The sequence below is a fragment of the Alosa sapidissima genome, chromosome 17 (genome assembly GCF_018492685.1).
Source record: "Alosa sapidissima isolate fAloSap1 chromosome 17, fAloSap1.pri, whole genome shotgun sequence".
Taxonomy (NCBI): domain Eukaryota; kingdom Metazoa; phylum Chordata; class Actinopteri; order Clupeiformes; family Clupeidae; genus Alosa; species Alosa sapidissima.
Genome location: NC_055973.1, coordinates 33,559,866 through 33,579,865, shown reverse-complemented (window position 1 = coordinate 33,579,865; position 20,000 = coordinate 33,559,866). Strand labels below are relative to the sequence as shown.

At 43.8% G+C, this 20,000-nt stretch overlaps 1 protein-coding gene across 6 annotated transcripts in view; it reads right to left on the bottom strand.

The window, feature by feature from the left end:
* tmeff1b (transmembrane protein with EGF-like and two follistatin-like domains 1b) overlaps positions 1-19,600 on the bottom strand; it is a 33,464-nt gene extending 13,864 nt beyond the window's left edge. For all 6 annotated transcript variants that reach the window (XM_042067612.1, XM_042067607.1, XM_042067613.1 and 3 more), the window contains exon 1: positions 18,871-19,600. In XM_042067612.1, the coding sequence (XP_041923546.1) occupies positions 18,871-19,030 (160 nt within the window). In that variant the 5' untranslated portion in view covers positions 19,031-19,600. The remainder of the gene's footprint in view (positions 1-18,870) is intronic.
* Positions 19,601-20,000: the final 400 nt, after the last annotated feature.

Here is a 20,000-nt window from a genome sequence, read left to right as displayed (position 1 = left end):
CATACACACACACACACACACACACACACACACACACACACACACACACATACACATACACATAGACACATACACATACACATAGACACAAACAGATATGCACGAACACATACACACACATACACATAGACACAAACAGATATGCACGAACACACACACACACACACACACACACACACACACACACACATACACATACACACACATACACATAGACACAAACAGATATGCACGAACACACACACACACATACACACAAACAGATAAGCACGCACGCACACACACACACACGCATGCACACACGCACACACACCACTGAATACTCAGAAAGAGAGCGAGTATACACAATACATACAGAGACAACTACACATACACACACTACTGCCCCTGTACACACTACTGCCCCTGTACACACTACTGCCCCTGTACACACACACTACTGCCCCTGTACACACTACTACCCCTGTACACACACACTATTGCCCCTGTACACACACACTACTGCCCCTGTACACACACACTACTGCCCCTGTACACACACACTACTGCCCCTGTACACACTACTGCCCCTGTACACACACACTACTGCCCCTGTACACACTACTGCCCCTGTACACACACACTACTGCCCCTGTACACACACACTACTGCCCCTGTACCATGTTCATTTCCAGACAGAATACAAAAGCACGCTTGATTAAGCCTGTCCTGGAGGCTACTGCCCCCGATTTCAACGGGGCAGGAGAACTGTGAAGCTTTCAGAAAACCATCATGCATTGAAGCAATGGATCAAAACAGGAGGAGCAGATATTGTTTGGTTTGTGTGAATAAAGCAGAGAGAGAGTGTGGCAGTAAGAATGTTGAAAACATTGCAGAGGCACTGAAGTCTGTAATTTAAACATTTAAACATTTTTAGCCCTCATGATTTATATATAAGGACCCATTTATGCAACCAGGCAGTAAGGTGTCACCATTTTAAAAAGCCAGTGCACTGCCTGTTATGAAACACCTCTGGTATGCTTAGAGAACATGGAGAATATGTGTTTACACAATAATTAGTACCCTGTCAGAGGGAAAAAAATCTTTATGGGTCTAGGCCTACATGAAAACATAACGAGGACCCTGTAGAACGTTCTAGTGTTACACCCAACATGATTAATGACCCAAAAGTGATAGCGGTGGACAGTTCGCTTGTTTACAGTTGATAGGGACAGTTAGCTTGTTTACAGTTGATTCCATTGTTGCGAAGCTGAACAATCACAAACAGTCTGCGGAGACAGTTCTCCACAAACATACACTGGAACTGGACGCACCTCAGATCTACTTCACAGGAGTTCTGTTATTCAGAATTAATAACCACCCACCAGCCAATCAGAAAAGAGCATTTCTTCTCTGCGGGTGATAGGCTTTTATTTTTATTATTTTTATTATTATTATTAGACGTATTATTTTTAAATCATAAACTTATTTTACAAATGAAAACCATGAACTTAGAAACTTACAAATGATAATAATTATAGTCATTATTAAAGTGCTCTCTGTTATAAATACATTTAAAAATCTATTTGAAAATACATTTTTCATTAGGAAAACTTCCTCTTAATCCCTATGGCAACACCACCTCTTATTAAGGTCGCTGGTATTCAAATACACTCCCCTCTGCCTCGATAACATAAATATTAATTCATCTACCATTGATTTAAAGATCATCTGCATTGCAAAGCGCAGCTGCTGTTGATATGAGGTTCAGAGCTGAGTATGTATTGTTCTCCTTTTCATCGTGCACACTGAGGATCCCCATCCCGTCTGAGACACAGAAAGGAGCCTGAGCTTCAGATGCTCTCTGAGTCGAGTAATCCCAGGCTTTTAAAAAGCTGACCTTTATAGCACAGAATGTCTGTGGAGTACACTTAAACGCCAATCCGCGCAAGCTGGGAGTGAATCAGCTGAATCCAATGCATTTGACTTTCTTTCTCCCTCATCCTTTTCAAGAGGCTACAACACAACACAAAGGCTAATAGCAAAACCGCTCATAGCTGAAAACTGTATCACGATACAAGTGTTTCATAACAGTCCATATCAATAATTATTGTTTTTTTTTCCTATTTGAAATAAGGACCAGGAGAATTTTTTTTTCAATTTAAACACTTTTATTTTAAACTTAACCTTCCACTGATTTTAATCACCTCAGTTATCAATCAAGGAAAGCAGGGAAAAGAAACCATGAAAAACGCTCAAATAAATAAATGTAGGCCTACACATAAGTCTGAATTAAAATCACAATGAACGCTGAACAATTCGGCTCTATATTAGTGCTTCCACGCAGGAAATGTGTTAGTTAAGGTGGTGGATGTATAATATTAATATAACCGTATATTATTATATAAACTACTGATATATTTTTATATGATTATTTATTCATGGCAGTACACCTTATGCAGATATTACAGGTAGGCTACTGTTACTATTACAACAGGCTCCAACAGCTCCACTTCTTTATGTCTCCTGCTGCTTCAGCTGCCAGCAGCACTGGTTGAAGTCTGGACATATTGTAGGCTAAACAAAGTAGCTTAATTGGCTAGTTTATTATAGCCTACTCTACTGGTTGGACTGTTCAGTTTTCCCACGTGTGTTTAAGTTTCAAACACATACTTCTTCTCCTTGGGAAAGGTCCTTTTGAGTCTTGGAAAAAACTTGTCCATTAACATCGGGTCTGATATGATAAGAACTGAGCAGTCAACTTGAATGTGACAATTTCGAAAATGTAAAATTGTGCAGCGTGCTAATGATGCTAATAGCATTGAATAGCAATTTAGCCATGAACTAACTTGAACGATTGTGAATGTTTGGATGAAATGTGCATGCTTAGGAGTGATGCGTCTGTTGAGAGGGATAGAGAGTGTGCACAGGGCAAGGACTGAAAGAGAGTCTGTGTTGAGGTGGACCTACTTCTAGTTGCATATATATCTATACAATGGAAGAGTTAAAAATGACTTTTTAGCCTATTTATTTATTTAAGGAAAACGTAGTTAAGGCAGGAGGTGTGTTGCGTTTAATTATCGAACGTTCTATCGAACTTATTTTTTAATCGATATTGATTACATGTCTAGCACAACATATATTGCTATCATTTTATCACCCAGCCCTAAAACCGCTCCGACTTAATTGTGACGAGCCAAGGCGAGCCAAGGGGGAACCAGGTTCATTGACACGGAAATTCTGAACAGGTAGCCTACTGCTCCACTGTCCGCCCCACACGTCGAGCCGCAGACGAGACGCTCTTTGGTCATTGAAAGGCCCACAGTGTACTTAAACAGCAGTAAAATCCACTCCTAATGGCAGGTCTACATGCGGCTGGAACAGATGAGGGGGCCATTTCAACGCTAATTTTATAGATGTGTGGAAGGAAGGGAGAAAACGCATCAGTCAGCCTTCAGGCCAGCTGGTGGTACAGAGTGCAAGTCTGGAAGTCTTTGAGCTCCTGACTCCAAAAGATGTGTAGTTGTCCTCAGTGACAAGAGGCTTTGGCCTGCGCTGCTTATCCTAACCCTTGTGGGTTTCACTTGTTTTGCAAACCGAATGCGAGCCAAGATCAACATCAGTATGCACATACCGCAACAATGTGGCTTTCTTGTATTCACTCATTTAAATATAAATTTTTGTGCATTGAGCCAGCTGAGATTTTACTCATATCCCTAATGTATATTAAACTTCCAATCTCCATGAATTATCCGTTACATATGCATCATAAGGATGGAAGCAAAGGCAGACGTTGTGCCAGACGTTGTTCGTTTGATTTAAGAGAAAGCGGACAAAGGCTGATTGTCTTGCTTGTTTGGGCTGGCACATGGTCAGTCAGAGTGAGCCATCATGAAACCAGCCAGTGCATTTACTGGAAACATTAAAAAGCAAACCAGACACCAACCAACAGCGAACCTCAGTCACCAAAACAGAACCTCAGTCACAGAGAACCTCAATCAGCAAAACAGAACCTTAGTCACACAGAACCTCAGTCGCACAGAACCTCAGTCAGCAAAACAGAACCTCAGTCACCAAAACAGAACCTCAGTCACACAGAATCTCAGTCACCAAAACAGAACCTCAGTCGCACAGAACCTCAGTCACCAAATAGAACCTCAGTCACCAAAACAGAACCTCAGTCACACAGAACCTCAGTCAGCAAAACAGAACCTCAGTCACACAGAACCTCAGTCAGCAGACAACAGAATTCTAACATCTCCCACTTGTTGCTCTTCTGCTCTCGTGGCTGTTAATCACAGGATCACAGATCAAAGGATGGAAATGTGATAATAACTAGGACTGATAACACACACACACACACCATGGAGTCCTACCCATGTAGGCAGCTACACACACGTATGTATACACCATCGAGTCTTACCCATGTGGGTAGTTACACACACACAAACACACACACACACACACACACACCATGGAGTCCTACCCATGTAGACAGCTACACTCTTGGGCTCTTAAGGCTCTCTAATCCCTCTGAGGTGGCACTAACAAACCAGCGCTTGTTTCTGCGGGTGCTCTCTCATCCCCCCCCCCCCCCCCCCCACCCACTCCCGCTCTCTGCATATCACATACCCCCCCATTTCCTGTCAGTTCCAACAGGAAGTGGGATAGAGCAGCTGGCCGCAGCATGTGCGGAGTCGAGCAGCTGGCCCACGTCTGCCGCCCGCTGCGTCCTGCACCTCGTCACTCCTCAATCTAGCGCAGAGGTCAACAGGGGTCAACAGACCCGTCATCACGAATCCCCAACAGCAACTCTTACCCTTTAATGACAGCAGCATCGCTGCGCTGTCCACTGCGCTGTGATATGAAGTAGAGAGACTCAGTAAGGGCGGCTTCAAAGACTAGCTTGCTTTGAATCAAAAAGGCCATCAGTATAAATCACTGAGTCCCTGAAGTGGCTCAATTAGTCAATAAAGGCATAGGGACCTGGGGCGTAGCACGAGTCAATACTCGATACCTTGGGTCACAGTATTGGATGTGTCAATACACAAGCCAATGGATGGACCAGCCAAGGCCACCATTGTTAATCATTCTTCAAAAATAATTAACTTAAAGCACCATCAATTAAGAAGGCACTTCAGAAGCTGTAAAAATCTTTACTGGAGGAGACTGCAGCTTGACTCCAGATGCGTTATGAAAGCCATTTTGTTCTCCTACATGGCTGCCCAGGGCTGCGGTCACGGTAAAGAGCGCAAGAGACAAAACAAGGTCTACGGCGCCCAGATCAACCAGGCTCCAACAAACAGCAAGAGACAACCAGGCTCTCAACAAACAGCAAGAGACAACCAGGCTCTCAACAAACAGCAAGAGACAACCAGGCTCTCAACAAACAGCAAGAGACAACCAGGCTCCAACAAACAGCAAGAGACAACCAGGCTCTCAACAAACAAGGTCTACGGCGCCCAGATCAACCAGGCTCTCAACAAACAAGGTCTACGGCGCCCAGATGGAAGGGGAGCTTATCAAAAATGACGGAGAAAGAGGGAAGAAGTGAGGAGGTGAAGGAGCTACGCCAGAGAGAGGAGGTGAAGGAGCTACGCCAGAGAGAGGAGGTGAAGGAGCTACGCCAGAGAGAGGAGGTGAAGGAAGGAGCTACGCCAGAGAGAGGAGAGTGAAATATTGATGGAGCTTAGATGGCGCAGTGTGGATTAGAGACAGAAGGGATTGACTTGCATGGGCACCGTCTTATTGTTTACCCTGTTGTTGTTGTTTTTTATTTTTTTTATTTTTTTTATTTTGCCTTGTTGTCGGGGACACTTTTCACTGTCCGCCAAAAAATCACTGTATACTATAGTACTATAGTATACTATACTATCACTGTATACTATTGCCTTTGTAATCACTGTATACTGTAGTACTATAGTATACTATACTATCACTGTATACTATAGTACTATAGTATACTATACTATAGTACTATAGTATACTATACTATCACTGTATACTATAGTACTATATAGTATACTATACTATCACTGTATACTATTGCCTTTGTAATCACTGTATACTATAGTACTATAGTATACTATACTATCACTGCATACTATTGCCTTTGTTGGTTTCAGACAGATGAAGACAAATATGAATAGTGACACCCAAGGAAGATTTCCAGTGGAACGTCCTGGATCAAATTGTTCTGTGCAAAGCAATATTGTGTGAGGTACATTCCCTTGTTGCCGCTGCTGCAACAGCTAGGGCTGTACAGTCACGGCAGTCATTGTTTGAGGAAGCAGCTGTCCAGTGACTGTCTGAATATAAAGAACCTGAGCATGGGTATCCGCTGCTCCTTGGTATAAATGTGAAGGCATCCCCCTTGTTAACATCAACAGCCATCGGCTTTTACAAGACAGTAAAAAAATTAAATTCTGAAAATGTTTCCCTCCTAAATCTGTCACCTCCATCACGAAAGAGCCCTCTCGCTGCCCGTTGCTCCCGCTGCCCGTTGAATGTTCCGCAGCCGTGTGAGGACGAAGGAGGAAATGAGAAGTGGCGGGATGGGCTGTTAATCAGCAGCGGTCACTTAAGCAACGGCACTCTGGCGTGCAGCCGACTCGTACATTTAGGAGATGTGAAAACTGCACTAAGACGAGAGCACAGTAGACAGCCAGGCTGCTTGGACGCAGTGGATGCTATCACTTAAGTTTCCAAACAGACACTGAAGGGCGTCTGGGGAGTTGTGGTTGGAACTGTTTAAACATTTTCTGACCAGGCCACGTTGTTGTAGCATAAGTTTTAATACGCAGACCCATGTCAATCTCTCAGATTTATAAACATTAAAAGAGGGCATAAGTCACAATTGCTTCCATATGTGCGAAATGTACAAGAGAATTTGTCCTGTTGCATCTGTGAGAGACAACAAACTGACTGCAATCTTTACTCAGCACAAGCGCAAGTGGAACGTTTTCAGATGAGCATCACCGATGAATAAGTGATGGTGACCAGTGGACACAGGAGAGAGGAGCGGAGCTGGACTGGACTGGACTGAGCAAGAGGAGAGAGGAGCGGAGCTGCATCCCATCTCACACTGACGCCAGGATAATCAGAGCAGAGAGCAAAATCAATGTCACCACAGACGAGATGGATAGAGATAGATAGGATACGGGAGATAGAGAGATCCAGAGAAAGAGAGAAAGAGAGAGGAGGGAAATGGAGGGAGAGACAGAGTGGGAATTGCCGAAAGAGAGAGAGAAAAGGACGGAAGGAAAGAGGACAAATCAAAAGAAGGGAAAAGGAGACTGCATAGAGTGAAAAGAGAGAGAGATGCTAGAGAGGGAGAGAAAAAGACAAACAAAGGGATGGATGGAAATAAAGAAGAAAACAGACAGAAAACTAGAGAAAGAAAGACAGAAAGACGAGGAGGAGGGGCGGCCCGATCATCTGCCTCCTCTCTGCAAAACATCAATAGTCATCACCACGCTGGGTCAATGACCCAGAGGTCCCCAGCAGGCCAGCCAATAGCGTGACACTGGCCCTGTCGTCCCCTCCAGCCTTTGGTTAATACGCCTGTCAATCAAAATACTTGTTTGCTTTGCCTTTTCACAGAGAGGGCATTCAGAAAAAGATCCCTGTAATATCGACAAGCATTCCGGACACATAGGCTCTTGCAGACCATGCGTCTCTAGCTCCCTGCCTGCTAATAGAAGCCAAGTAGCAATGAACCAGGAATTGTCTACAGTAATGCAATTCTAACCCAAAGCAATGGCACACGATGTGTGTGTGGAGAGAGACATGCTGTCTAACATTGGGCTTTTATTTGTCCTTATTTTTCTTTTTTCCCTGCTTGTGTCCAGCTGGGTGGCTCCACGCTGGGGGAGGAAAATCACCGTTGAGCTCTGACGACTCCAGCTTAGTGTTCGCCTCGGGCTGGGCCGCTTGCTGCTACAGAGAGGTTAACGGCAAAGCGGCCGCGAGACTTCATTTGTCGCCGCGCAGGCTGGTTAACGGCAAAGCGGCCCCAATACTTAATTTGTGGCCGCGGCGATCGCTACAGAGAGGTTAACGGCAAAGCGGCCGCGAGACTTCATTTGTGGCCGCGCGGGCTGGGCCGTGGGGATCGCTTCTCGCCGAGGCACTTTCAAAGTCAACACTGTTATCTCGACACCACGACTGCTCCCAGGGCCAGGAGACCAACGTCCCTGTCCATCACTCGACAGCCAGACACAGACAAACAGAAAGGCTGAGAGCCAGAGAACATACAGAGTGAAGCAGAAATGTAATCAGAAAGAAATATCCTCTAAAATGGCTTCCTGTTTCAGCATCAGGATGTTGCTGATGATTAGTCAAAGCGATCTGCGCTCACTTCCTCGTTAATTGATTAGTTAGGTCTGGAATCCAGAAGGGCTGTGGTATCATGGCATGACAAGAGAGCTGAATGAGCCGAGATGGGAACCAGAGGTCTGTCGCACACAAAGGCCAGGGTTCTCCCTGGTAATTCAGAGTTCAAGCCATTAGTGCACACTGTACACACTGTGCTGTGTGTATTCACCCACGGAATCAGCAAGTCATTATGTCTCCTTTCAGAAAGACTACCTAGTGTTAACTGAGAAACCCTAATCTCTACAATATGGATGAACAAAACGATTTAGCATGTCTGCTTGTTCCTGTCCGTGTGGGATTTGAACCTGTTTGTATTGTGCTGTTTGTATTGTGCTGTTTGTATTGTGCTGTTTTAAAACCATTCATCTCCAGGTGACTCTGAGACCGATACACAATCATTAGAGGCGATGAGACAATGTCACTCCTCAGCAGGAAATAAATGCATCTTCTAGGGTGCATTCTGACTGAAATGATGACAAATCAGCAATGCTGTTGGGCCCTCTTCATATATTTTGTCTTAATCTTCCAAGAGTCAAACGCAAAGCAAGCGTTTTATGTCCATGTTTTATAGGAGTCTAACTTTAATCCTCTAAAGAGCTTCAACACTGATGACAGGACATTTTATGATGGACAGCACTACTTCAGAGAGGCATTAATATCAGTGCTATGAAAGCTCAGCTAGCTGTTAGACAGTAACAACGTGACGATGGCCATAAAGAGTCCGTCTGAGCATGATGGTAAAGCCAGTTGTGTGTGTGAGGGAAGAAAAAAAAACACATTTTGAAAGACATCTGCAGGAGATCACTCAGCGTAATGAGCACTTGATTACTGCTTGTTGAGACGCCGCTCACTTCAAAGGCAAACAGGGCTGGACTTGGCTGGGGTTGGTAGGAGGGGAAAAGATGACTTCTAAAGCAAGGGAGATGACAGGATGCCAGCCATGCACAGAACTCCACCAGCCAGTGGGAGCTGCGAGCTTGGAAATGAGCAAGCTTTAGTCTGTGTGTGTGTGTGTGTGTGTGTGTGTGTGTGACCGCTTTATTCTGTGTGTGTGTGTGTGTGTGTGTGTGTGTGACTGCTTTAGTCTGTGTGTGTGTGTGACTGTTTTAGTCTGTGTGTGTGTGACTGCTTTAGTCTGTGTGTGTGTTACTGTTTCAGTCTGTTTTAAACTGTTTTAGTCCGAGTCTGTTTTAGTCTGAGTCTGTGTGGGTGTGACTGCTTTAGTCTGTGTGTGTGTGACTGCTTTAGTCTCTGTGTGTGTGTGTGTGTGTGTGTGTGTGACTGCTTTAGTCTGTGTGGGTGTGACTGCTTCAGTCTGTGTGTGTGTGTGTGTGTGTGTGTCACTGCTTTAGTCTCTGTGTGTGTATGTGTGACTGCTTTAGTCTGTGTGTGTGTGTGTGATTGCTTTAGTCTGTCTGTGTGTGTGTGTGTGTGTGTGTGTGTGTGTGTGTGTGACTGCTTTAGTCTGTGTGTGTGTGTGCGTGTGACTGCTTTAGTCTGTGTGTGCGTGTGTGTGAGACTGCTTTAGTCTGTGTGTGTGTGTGTGTGTGACTGCTTTAGTCTGTGTGTGTGTGTGTGTGTGTGTCTGTGAGTGTGTGTGTGTGTGTGTGACTGCTTTAGTCTGTGTGCGTGTGTGTGTGACTGCTTTAGTCTGTGTCTGTGTGTGTGTGTGTGACTGCTTTAGCCTGTGTGCGTGTGTGTGTAACTGCTTTAGTCTGTGCATGTGTGTGTGTGACTGCTTTAGTCTGTGTGTGTGTGTGTGTGTGTGTGTGTGTGTGACTGCTTTAGTCTGTCTGTGCATGTGTGTGTGACTGCTTTAGCCTGTGTGTGTGTGTGTGTGCAGGGTGCGATTTGTGTAAAAACCAGAGGGGGGGATGATTTTGAAGAAGTTTGTAACCCCCCCCCCCAAAAAAAAATGAACGAACGAACGATTCATAGTCTATAATGTCATGGCTAATAAGATATTAATTTTGCCACCTTTGTAACATTTTAGTTTTAGTGTACCGTGGTGTATGACTTTAAACAGCGAGTGTGCTTGATGATCAGCTCCTCTAATGCAGGGTAGGACTACATTTTGACAAGCATACAAATTCACCTTGTTCTTGCCCCATCTGAAATGACTCCTCTACTTTTGCTGCCTCCATCCTTTCTGTATTTGTTGTGTAAAAAAACGTTGTATATGATGGCAATGAAGTCTTAAGTTAGTGAATTGGCTAACAGTGTTAGTTGGTAACCAAATAGCCTACACATTGCGCTACACGCTGCGTAGGCTACGTGCATTCTCTCTCCTAATTTGCGTTCAGTAGCCAAGTGCGTAATATTGCAAAAGTTGAAAAAATAAATGTGTTTATTAGCCTACAGAAAATAAATAGCCTACTATCATACTGTCAGTTAATCGGCTACAGTGCAGTGAAGAGTTTGGAGAATAAAGTTATAGGGCAACTTGAAGTTTTATGAAAATAATTTACGAACCAGAACATAAAGACCATATGGAGCTTCTATTTCTTGCAGCTGTTAAAACACCCGCTAGATAGTTTAAAGGGACACCAGGCAACGTTTTCGTGTTAATTAATCATCTTCGTAAGTCGGTATATGGTTAAATGACTCATTATGGGGCGAATGAAGGCTCTCTCGCCCGCCCTTACTGCCTGTAGGAAGAATATCCCATTTGCAAGTTCGGTGTATCCTACCCGCCGACCGAAGCAGGATCAGTTTACAGCACAGAGGCAGGCTAACGAAACGCTAGCGATTGTTGCAAACGTGTGTATAATGGCAGAGCCGGCGAAGAAGCAGCGAAAACCCTTGACGGAAGATGCAAAGAAAAGGAAAAGAGCTTCAGACCGAGCGAGGGGGAGTTTCGTAGAGAAAAAGCATCAGGCTTGCCTGGTGTCCCTTTAAATACCCACCAACATTCGTTTTTGCAGTAGCCTACAGATTATTTCTGAAAGTTATTTGTCTACTAGGCCTAGCCTACTGGCTGATTTATCAAATGAGTGCTTTCTCGTTCGTCCTCCGCAAACTACAGGTGTTTCGGTAGAGAGCCATTGAATAAGCGATGCCAAGCGATGCCAATCACACTTTTTGTGACATTCAGCAAATATCTCCTCATTTAATGTAAGTTCCTTCGGACAATAGGCCTACGTTCTACTCTACGTGCAGTTGTCCTCCATCTCAGTTGCATCAGTTTTCTACATTTTGAAGGTTCTAAAATATGACGATATGTTTCACTGAATCCTTCTCGTTTTCTTTCATTTGTCCAGCTAACTTTTCCATTGAAACTAGCCATTTATGATGGATTACAACACTCGACATTCTGAAATGTCCTGCACGATCAAGGCCAAATTAAGTTATCACGCAGCCACTGTATCAGCAGCATGAGTGCTGACGGTGACGGTGCATTTCTGATGTCAGATTATTATGTAGGCTAGCCTACTAGACTGTTCTCACGTTGCAGCGCTTTACTTATATGAAGTAGCATTAATCAATATGAGGGGCAGAGGGGGATAAATGTTGTCCCCCCCGACGATAAAAATAATTTAGCAGAGGTAGGGATAGGAAAACCAGAGGGGGGGAAATCCTCACCATCCCCCCCTACAAATCGCACCCTGTGTGTGTGTGTGTGTGTGTGTGACTGCTTTAGTCTGTGTGCGTGTGTGTGTAACTGCTTTAGCCTGTGCGTGTGCGTGTGTGATTGCTTTAGTCTGTGCATGTGTGTGTGTGTGTGTGACTGCTTTAGTCTCTGTGTGTGTGTGTGTGTGTGTGTGTGTGTGTGTGACTGCTTTAGTCTGTCTGTGCATGTGTATGTGACTGCTTTAGCCTGTGCTTATGTGTGACTGCTTTAGTCTGTGCATGTGTGTGTGTGACTGCTTGTGGGGCAGCCGTGGCCTACTGGTTAGCGCTTCTGACTTTTAACCGGAGGGTTGCCAGGTCGAACCCCGACCAGTAGGCACGGCTGAAGTGCCCTTGAGCAAGGCACCTAACCCCTCACTGCTCCCCGAGCGCCGCTGTGGTTGCAGGCAGCTAACTGCGCCAGGATTAGTGTGTGCTTCACCTCACTGTGTGTTCACTGTGTGCTGAGTGTGTTTCACTAATTCACAGATTGGGATAAATGCAGAGACCAAATTTCCCTCACGGGATCAAAAGAGTATATATACTTATATACTTTAGTCTGTGTGTGTGTGTGTGACTCTTGAATTTCCCCTGGGGATCAATAAAGTATCTATCTATCTATCTATCTTGACTGCTTTACCCTGTGCATGTGTGTGACTGCTTTAGTCTGTGTGTGTGTGTGTGTGTGTATGTGACTGCTTTAGCCTGTGCGTGTGTGTGTGTGACTGCTTTAGTCTGTGTGTGTGTGCGTGTGTATGTGACTGGGCCATATAAACTTCCCAGTGGCTGCCCTGCACCTGCCTCCTGTTCCTCAGACACCTGCTCATCAACACAGCTCCTCCTGTTCCTCATCAACACAGCACCTCCTGTTCCTCATGGTTCCTCAGACACCTCCTCATCAACACAGCTCCTCCTGTTCCTCATGGTTCCTCAGACACCTCCTCATCAACACAGCACCTCCTGTTCCTCATGGTTCCTCAGACACCTCCTCATCAACACAGCACCTCCTGTTCCTCATGGTTCCTCAGACACCTCCTCATCAACACAGCACCTCCTGTTCCTCATGGTTCCTCAGACACCTCCTCATCAACACAGCACCTCCTGTTCCTCATGGTTCCTCAGACACCTGCTCCCCCAGTCCTTTTCTGAGCTCACGCCACAGATCGCCATTTCTGTTGTCAGCGGCTTTCGTTCTGCATTTCTGAGTTGGGATTATTAATGTGGGCCAACAAATGAGAAAAATATATCTATCTATCTATTCAGCCATCTACCTATTCTATCTCTCTATCTATCTATTCAGCCATCTACCTATTCTATCTCTCTATCTATCTATTCAGCCATCTACCTATTCTATCTCTCTATATGTTTATTCAGCCATCTACCTATTCCATCTCTCTATATGTTTATTCAGCCATCTATCTATTCTATCTCTCTATATGTTTATTCAGCCATCTACCTATTCTATCTCTCTATCTATCTATTCAGCCATCTACCTATTCTATCTCTCTATCTATCTATTCAGCCATCTACCTATTCTATCTCTCTATATGTTTATTCAGCCATCTACCTATTCTATCTATATGTTTATGCATTGCTGTAGCATATGTTCAGAGCATAACATCATAGTGGCATGTACATGTGTGTGTGCAAGACTATAAGACAAGGGGCCCTCTGAAGGTCTACGTTTTAGATGAGCTATTTCTGTCCTGGCCAGGACATATTGGACAACGCTTTTGATTTATGTAGTTACACATCCATCTTGTAGAAAAACTGAAAAACATTACCTGCGAAAATGTTTTTTACTATTTCTGACAGGATGCCAGTTGAACAGACAGGGCTGGTTACTGGCAGGTATTAGGGGTGGGCGATATATATCGTCTGCGATAATATCGTGATTGTTGTTTTAACAATGTGCAATTTGACATTATCGAGTATTTAAATTACTTATGGGGAAAAAACACTCGAAATCACGCAGTGAAGACTTAAACATTCCCAGGAGGTGTATGCGGGAGAAGCCCCTGGCTGCAGCAGAGCAAGTGTCACGTGATCACTAGTGGGTCACAACGTTGTTCCACGCACGCCTAATATTTATTTTGTGCAGCGAGAGTAGCCTACTTGGGATTTTATGCGGCTACTTTTGTCAAGTATCTGTTAAAGTAGCATTGATGAGGCAGTCAAGTTTTTTCCTACACGGTATTATATGGAGAGAAAACATTAGCCTTTGAGTATTTTAATAGTCAGTTGTAAACAAAGAACTTCTCAAGTAACTCTTGTACATGGACTGAAGTTCGCTCTAAATATCTACGTTTACGGATTATGCTAACCGTTAGCATCTCTATGGGATTTCTCATATACATTAGCCATAAGCTAACGCATTCGTTTATATTCTGTAACTTGGAATGCTAGCCTACATGAGTGCTCTTAAACAAAACATACCGTAGAAGGAAATAACTGATATGTACTCTGTTGGTCTGCTTAGTTTTACAGTGAATCCTATGTAAAGGTTTGAAAGGAACTTCAGCTTCAGACTTTATCTTGGGAAACTGTTAGGCCTATTCATCTTCTTTAATGTAGCTGGCTAGACCATGTCATTGCCACACAACCAAGTGGGGGCAGAATTGGAAGTGTCAGAGTGACAATGCATTGGTTGATTTGGTTAAAAAGTCACAGGTTAGGTTATTGGTTATTATTGTAATGATGCTATTCATAAATAATGAGCTGTAAAGTAACGCAGACTTTAACAAAAACATTTTTTTAAAGGATATCGACTAATTATCGTTATCGTCAAAATCACAAAATATATCGAGATATTATTTTTTGTCCATATCGCCCATCCCTAGCAGGTATGCTGTCTTAATGACATCATCTATATGTATTCAATATATCAGTCACACATTAAGAAGAAACTGATTACAAAAAGCTTCAACCTTTAATCTACTACGACTACTGCTGCTATGTCCTTCAAATGTAATGAATCGTTGGAGCAATAACAGTGGTGTAAGCTCAAGCAAACGAGAAGCATTCCTACTGACAAGCTATGTCAAGTCCTTTACAGAACCTGGTGGTTCAATGGTCAAATGTGAACAAACTACAGACACATAACCCTGTTAAACACCCAAACTACATACACATTACCCTATAAAACACCCAAACCACAGATACATAACCCTATTAAACACCCAAACTACATAAACATTACCCTATAAAACACCCAAACCACAGACACATAAGCCTATGAAAACACAAAACAAGAAAAAGGAGCAGCATCAGCTCAGAACTTAATTAAAACCTTAATCTATGTAAACATCTTTGAGAAATAAGTGGCTACGTAGGTTACGTAGTAAGCCAGTCCAAATGAATAAACATAATGCATTTTATGCCCAGTTTTCTATTTCTATCTTTTCTATTTCAAGGAAGCATAACCGCAGAAGCATCTAGAATTACTAGTCCGTTCACCCGTCTATCTAACCTCAATCTCTACCCAGTATACATCAGTGTATATTTCAAAACAAACTTGGGTTTTTCTGAAAAGTCCACTGGCTAAATCAGTCCATCTCTGGCTGTGAAGAAAAACAGTTCCTCTCAGCTTGTCAACTTCGCCTCAACAATCACTTGAATACAGCGGTCACATCACTTCCTACTTGCGACTTTGAATAGTCTCAAACTGAGCCACTAACTAATGCATGCAAAGCCATCACTTTGTTAGAGGCTATTAGGGCCGCCTGAAGTGGACACTTGCCAAAGCCCATCAATCAAGACCAAACACTTGTTAATGTAATCCACATAGCTGACCTCAAAAAGACCACATTTCACAGTTCAAGACCCTCCAGAGAAACAGGCCACAAAGACCACAAACTTTTTTTCTCCCAACAAACAAAGTAAAATATAAGGGCTTTATGTTATGGCTTTGAGAAATGGTGGAGTTGTTGACAATTACAGTAGTTTTACACTTTCATTGTTGTTTTTATTTTTCAAATTCCCAACTATTTTTCTGAGAAAACCATTTCATCCATCACAGGTTTGTAGCTGTGGTTGTTATGGTCCCCATCACTGGCCTTTGTGACACAACACAGTGTGTGAAGAGGACAGAGGACAGTGGACGTCACGAACCACAACTACACAGAGCAGGACATCACAAAGCACTACACAACTACACAGAGTAGACTGCTACTTTGTTTCAATAATAAATGTACATTTTTGCCACTGTGGCTATGTCCCTCATCAAGCTACAATAGCCGGCCTCAAGCTACACGGCCTCTGCAAAGTCACTGTAACTAGTGCCAGAAGGAATCCTGGGGCGGCCATTGTGTCCGAGCCCATTTGTAAAGGCGAGCTCTCGCCTCTCTCTGGACACCCCTGATTGAGCTTCTTTCCAAGGCCCTGGGCCTGCGCTTGTAACCAATCGGGCACAATGGCTACTATTGTCATGGGCTCTCCCTCGGTGTCACAAAATGGAGGGGAATAAAAAAGCATTGATCTGTCCTGAGAGAGGGGTGAGATCAAATAAAAGCCTCTATAGAAACTTGGGAGCCTCACGAAACACTTTGCACCAACACAAACACACACGCACACCATCACCACCACCACCACCCTTTTTTCTGCTACACTTAACAATTTGGTTGTAGCCGTGTAGGAGCAAGCCCTCACAAGAAGTTATTATGTCACATGAAAAATAAATACTTTTAAAAAGTAACTAATTCTCCATATCAGTAATATGGGACTAACTAATAGATCGGTCTGTAATTTAAGATTTGACACAAGAGATAAAAATTCGATACACAAAAAAGTACCATGCACATTTATGAATAATATTACTTATATGTTTACATTTAAAAATACTTTCTATAGTGGCCCTCTCTATGAATTTATAAATTGTAAATTAAGTTGTTATTATGTTGAACATGACATTTCTGCTGTTCTGTTGACAAAATGTTTTATAAGATCATTTTATTAAACCCCTTCAAAATGCCCCTTCATAATTTCATATTGTATGGCATAACACACACGATCAACCAATCTTGGCCAAGACTTGGCGAGTAGACCTTAATTATGGCAGGCCTGTTCCTGGGCTACTGGAACCCGTCGCATTATACGGTCCAAACTCTCCGCAGAGTGAGTCCTGAAGCCCAAATTAGCTGAACATTTGACAATGCTCCTCCTTGTGGGCTTCAGAATGCTGATAGCGCTATAACTCTCCTAAATGTCAGCTCAAGTGTCACACCATCTTTGAATCTTCGGACAATGGTTTGTTTTAATCAATGAACACAACTAAACTAGGTATTTTACAGATATGCTACCTTACAGAAACCAAATTAGCCTTGCAGGGTAAATGATGACATTGCAGGGTAAATGACATTGGTTAATATACTGGCAAATAACATACATGATTTTTCATCAGAGACAAGTGACCTGTGCTGACTTCCTAAATGTGACAGCAAGTGACCTGTGCTGACTTCCTAAATGTGACAGCTAATATATCACTGGCTATCTTTTATCTCCAAATGCTTTGGTTATAGTACAGCGCTGTTAAATAATGTATTGAAGGCTCTTTTATCCGGTGATTAAAATGAATACTCTGATAACAGCTTTATTAAAGCTGGCAGATGCAGACCAACATTATCCAGACCGTTGTCCCCTCCAGAATTGATTACGCCAATGCATTTCTGGAGGACTGCCCGCCAGCACGCACACAAACAAGCCGCAGCTTAGCCCACCACGGCTGCCAGATTATTAATTAGTCAAACAGGCCCTCAGTCTGGTCTGTCTCGGAGATGAATATTATATTCTGCTGTTCCTCCAGCAAAGACGATAGGATGCAGTTCTGCAACTGCTCACTATTAGGGATTGGAATGGTCCCCATCTTTGGGTTCTGCAACATCAAGGAGACCTCTGGAGATTAAACTGCTCCATGTGGCTCTAGTTCTTGTGTTGTTGAAACAGGGCGGCGGGCCGGGTAGGCCCTGCTCTTTCCCTTACCCACATCCTCTCGAGCGCCAAGCCACATCACTGGTGAGCTACTGGGTCTGGGAAAGGGTTTCCTTGGCCAACACATTACTACCAGATGCCTATGGCTTGGCAGACTCAGGCTGGTGGGACGGATGTGGACTTGATCTGTCCTGAGCTCCTTTGTGAAGTTACTATGCACTGGTTTTGGTGAATGTAATAAAGCATCCCTTATTAAGAGGAAAACTAACGAAATAGCCTTAGATGTGACTATCCTGCCCCCTGACAAACGTAGGCTACACCACCGCCACTGACAACTGAGTGGAACCAAACGGTTTGCCTCGGGCCTGCAGGCAGCAGCAATTAACAATGGACGGAGAGGAAGTAGAAATGCGTATTAGCTGCATCTGATAACAGCGCCCCTCTATTCATAATGTCTTCAACGACCTGCACGAATAACAAACGTGTGGGACAGACCGATGCTGGTGCCGCTGTTTAGATGTGCGCCACTGATTTGCATGAATATATGATAAGCCAACCATTAGCCTACCGGTCTAACAGCTTGTTTGAGTCCTTAGCAGGGGGCTACGCGCGAGAGCGTTGAAGGGTGGGGTTCGGGACTGCTATTCTTTTATCATAGGCTACACCTGATCTCGTTCGCCAGTGACACCAGCGTAGCATCAACGAACACACGGAGCATCATCAATGAGGGTCGATTGGGGTTATACTGACACACAGCCTATACCAGTTATTACCCCATAATAACAAATAAAGGCATCATTCTGACTGCCTTTTTCCCCAATACACCATTTAGTCCTATACCCTAATTCTAATAAATTCACCGATACGTCTTTTGTCTGGAAACATTGTCACAAGAGAGGGAAACGGATGTTGATGTATTATGTTTTGCAGCTTTCGATATGAGCATGCAGGCTACTGGAATAATAATGATTAAATGCTTACCCACGCAGCCTTTCCCTTTGCCCGACACACATTCGCCGCTCTGGGGGTACGACGAGTGGACCCCAAGCAAAGAGAAGATGGTCAGTAAACACACGAACGTTAGGTGAAGCTGGCTATGCAACGGTCCCATCCACCGTACGATCCGGTAGCCTGTCAACATGGTGAAAACGAAGGTGTCCACGGGCCGTCCTGATAGCGATAAATTTGTTCCTTCGTTCGATGTCTCGTGCGAAAAGAAGAAAACAAAAGCGACCTAAGGAGAGCGCATGCAGCTTCGCCGAGGCAAAACACCCCCGTTCCAAGCGTTACTCTCCAGTGAATGAAAGATGGTTGCGCAGATGGGGATTATTTCCCGGGATGGTGTAAGCTAAACATAAATACCAGCATCACTCCCAGTCCCTAGTAATTCGGCATCGGAATAAGGCTACACAGACATGATCTTCTCACTCACGCTCTTGCTCAATGTCCCGAACGTGTGCGCACGTAAATGAGTAGCCTGGCTCTCGGCGGTCCCTCTCTATCGGTAGGTCCTGCTGTCTTTGTGTGCCTTTCCTTCACCAAATCCGCCACTACATTCAACTCATCAGAAGGCTGAGGAGAACGAGGTTCCAATTCCACGTCCTTCACTTAAGACTTATTTGATATTATCCGATTCGTGCACCATAAAACATCAATGTAGGCTCTAAACTCAGCCTGTTGTGTAGCCCTTACAACAAAGGGTCGGCAAGGATGGCTTGTGGTCACGTGACGCAGACCACCTCCCCCAATATCCTTTGGGAAGACCGAGGAGACCAGACAGACACCTTCGAGCAGGATGCAATCAAGCCGCTTCACTTGCAATTCAGACAAGCGACTGATGTTATTCGGAAGTAGTCCTTTATTATATTGTAATATATATGCATTTGCCTTTCAACAGACTATCTAAATACTTAATTGTTTTTTTAAGTTACATTTTTAATAGTCAATATGGTTGTCTCAAGCAATATTGTTTTGTTTACCATGCATGACTGAGCCATAGGTCCTAAGGCTACATGAAATAATTTTGCGGATTTTACTATTTTTATTTAGCAAAAGGAGCTGACAAGTGTTACCACATTTAGGAGCATATTACTTACAGTAATAATGTCTTA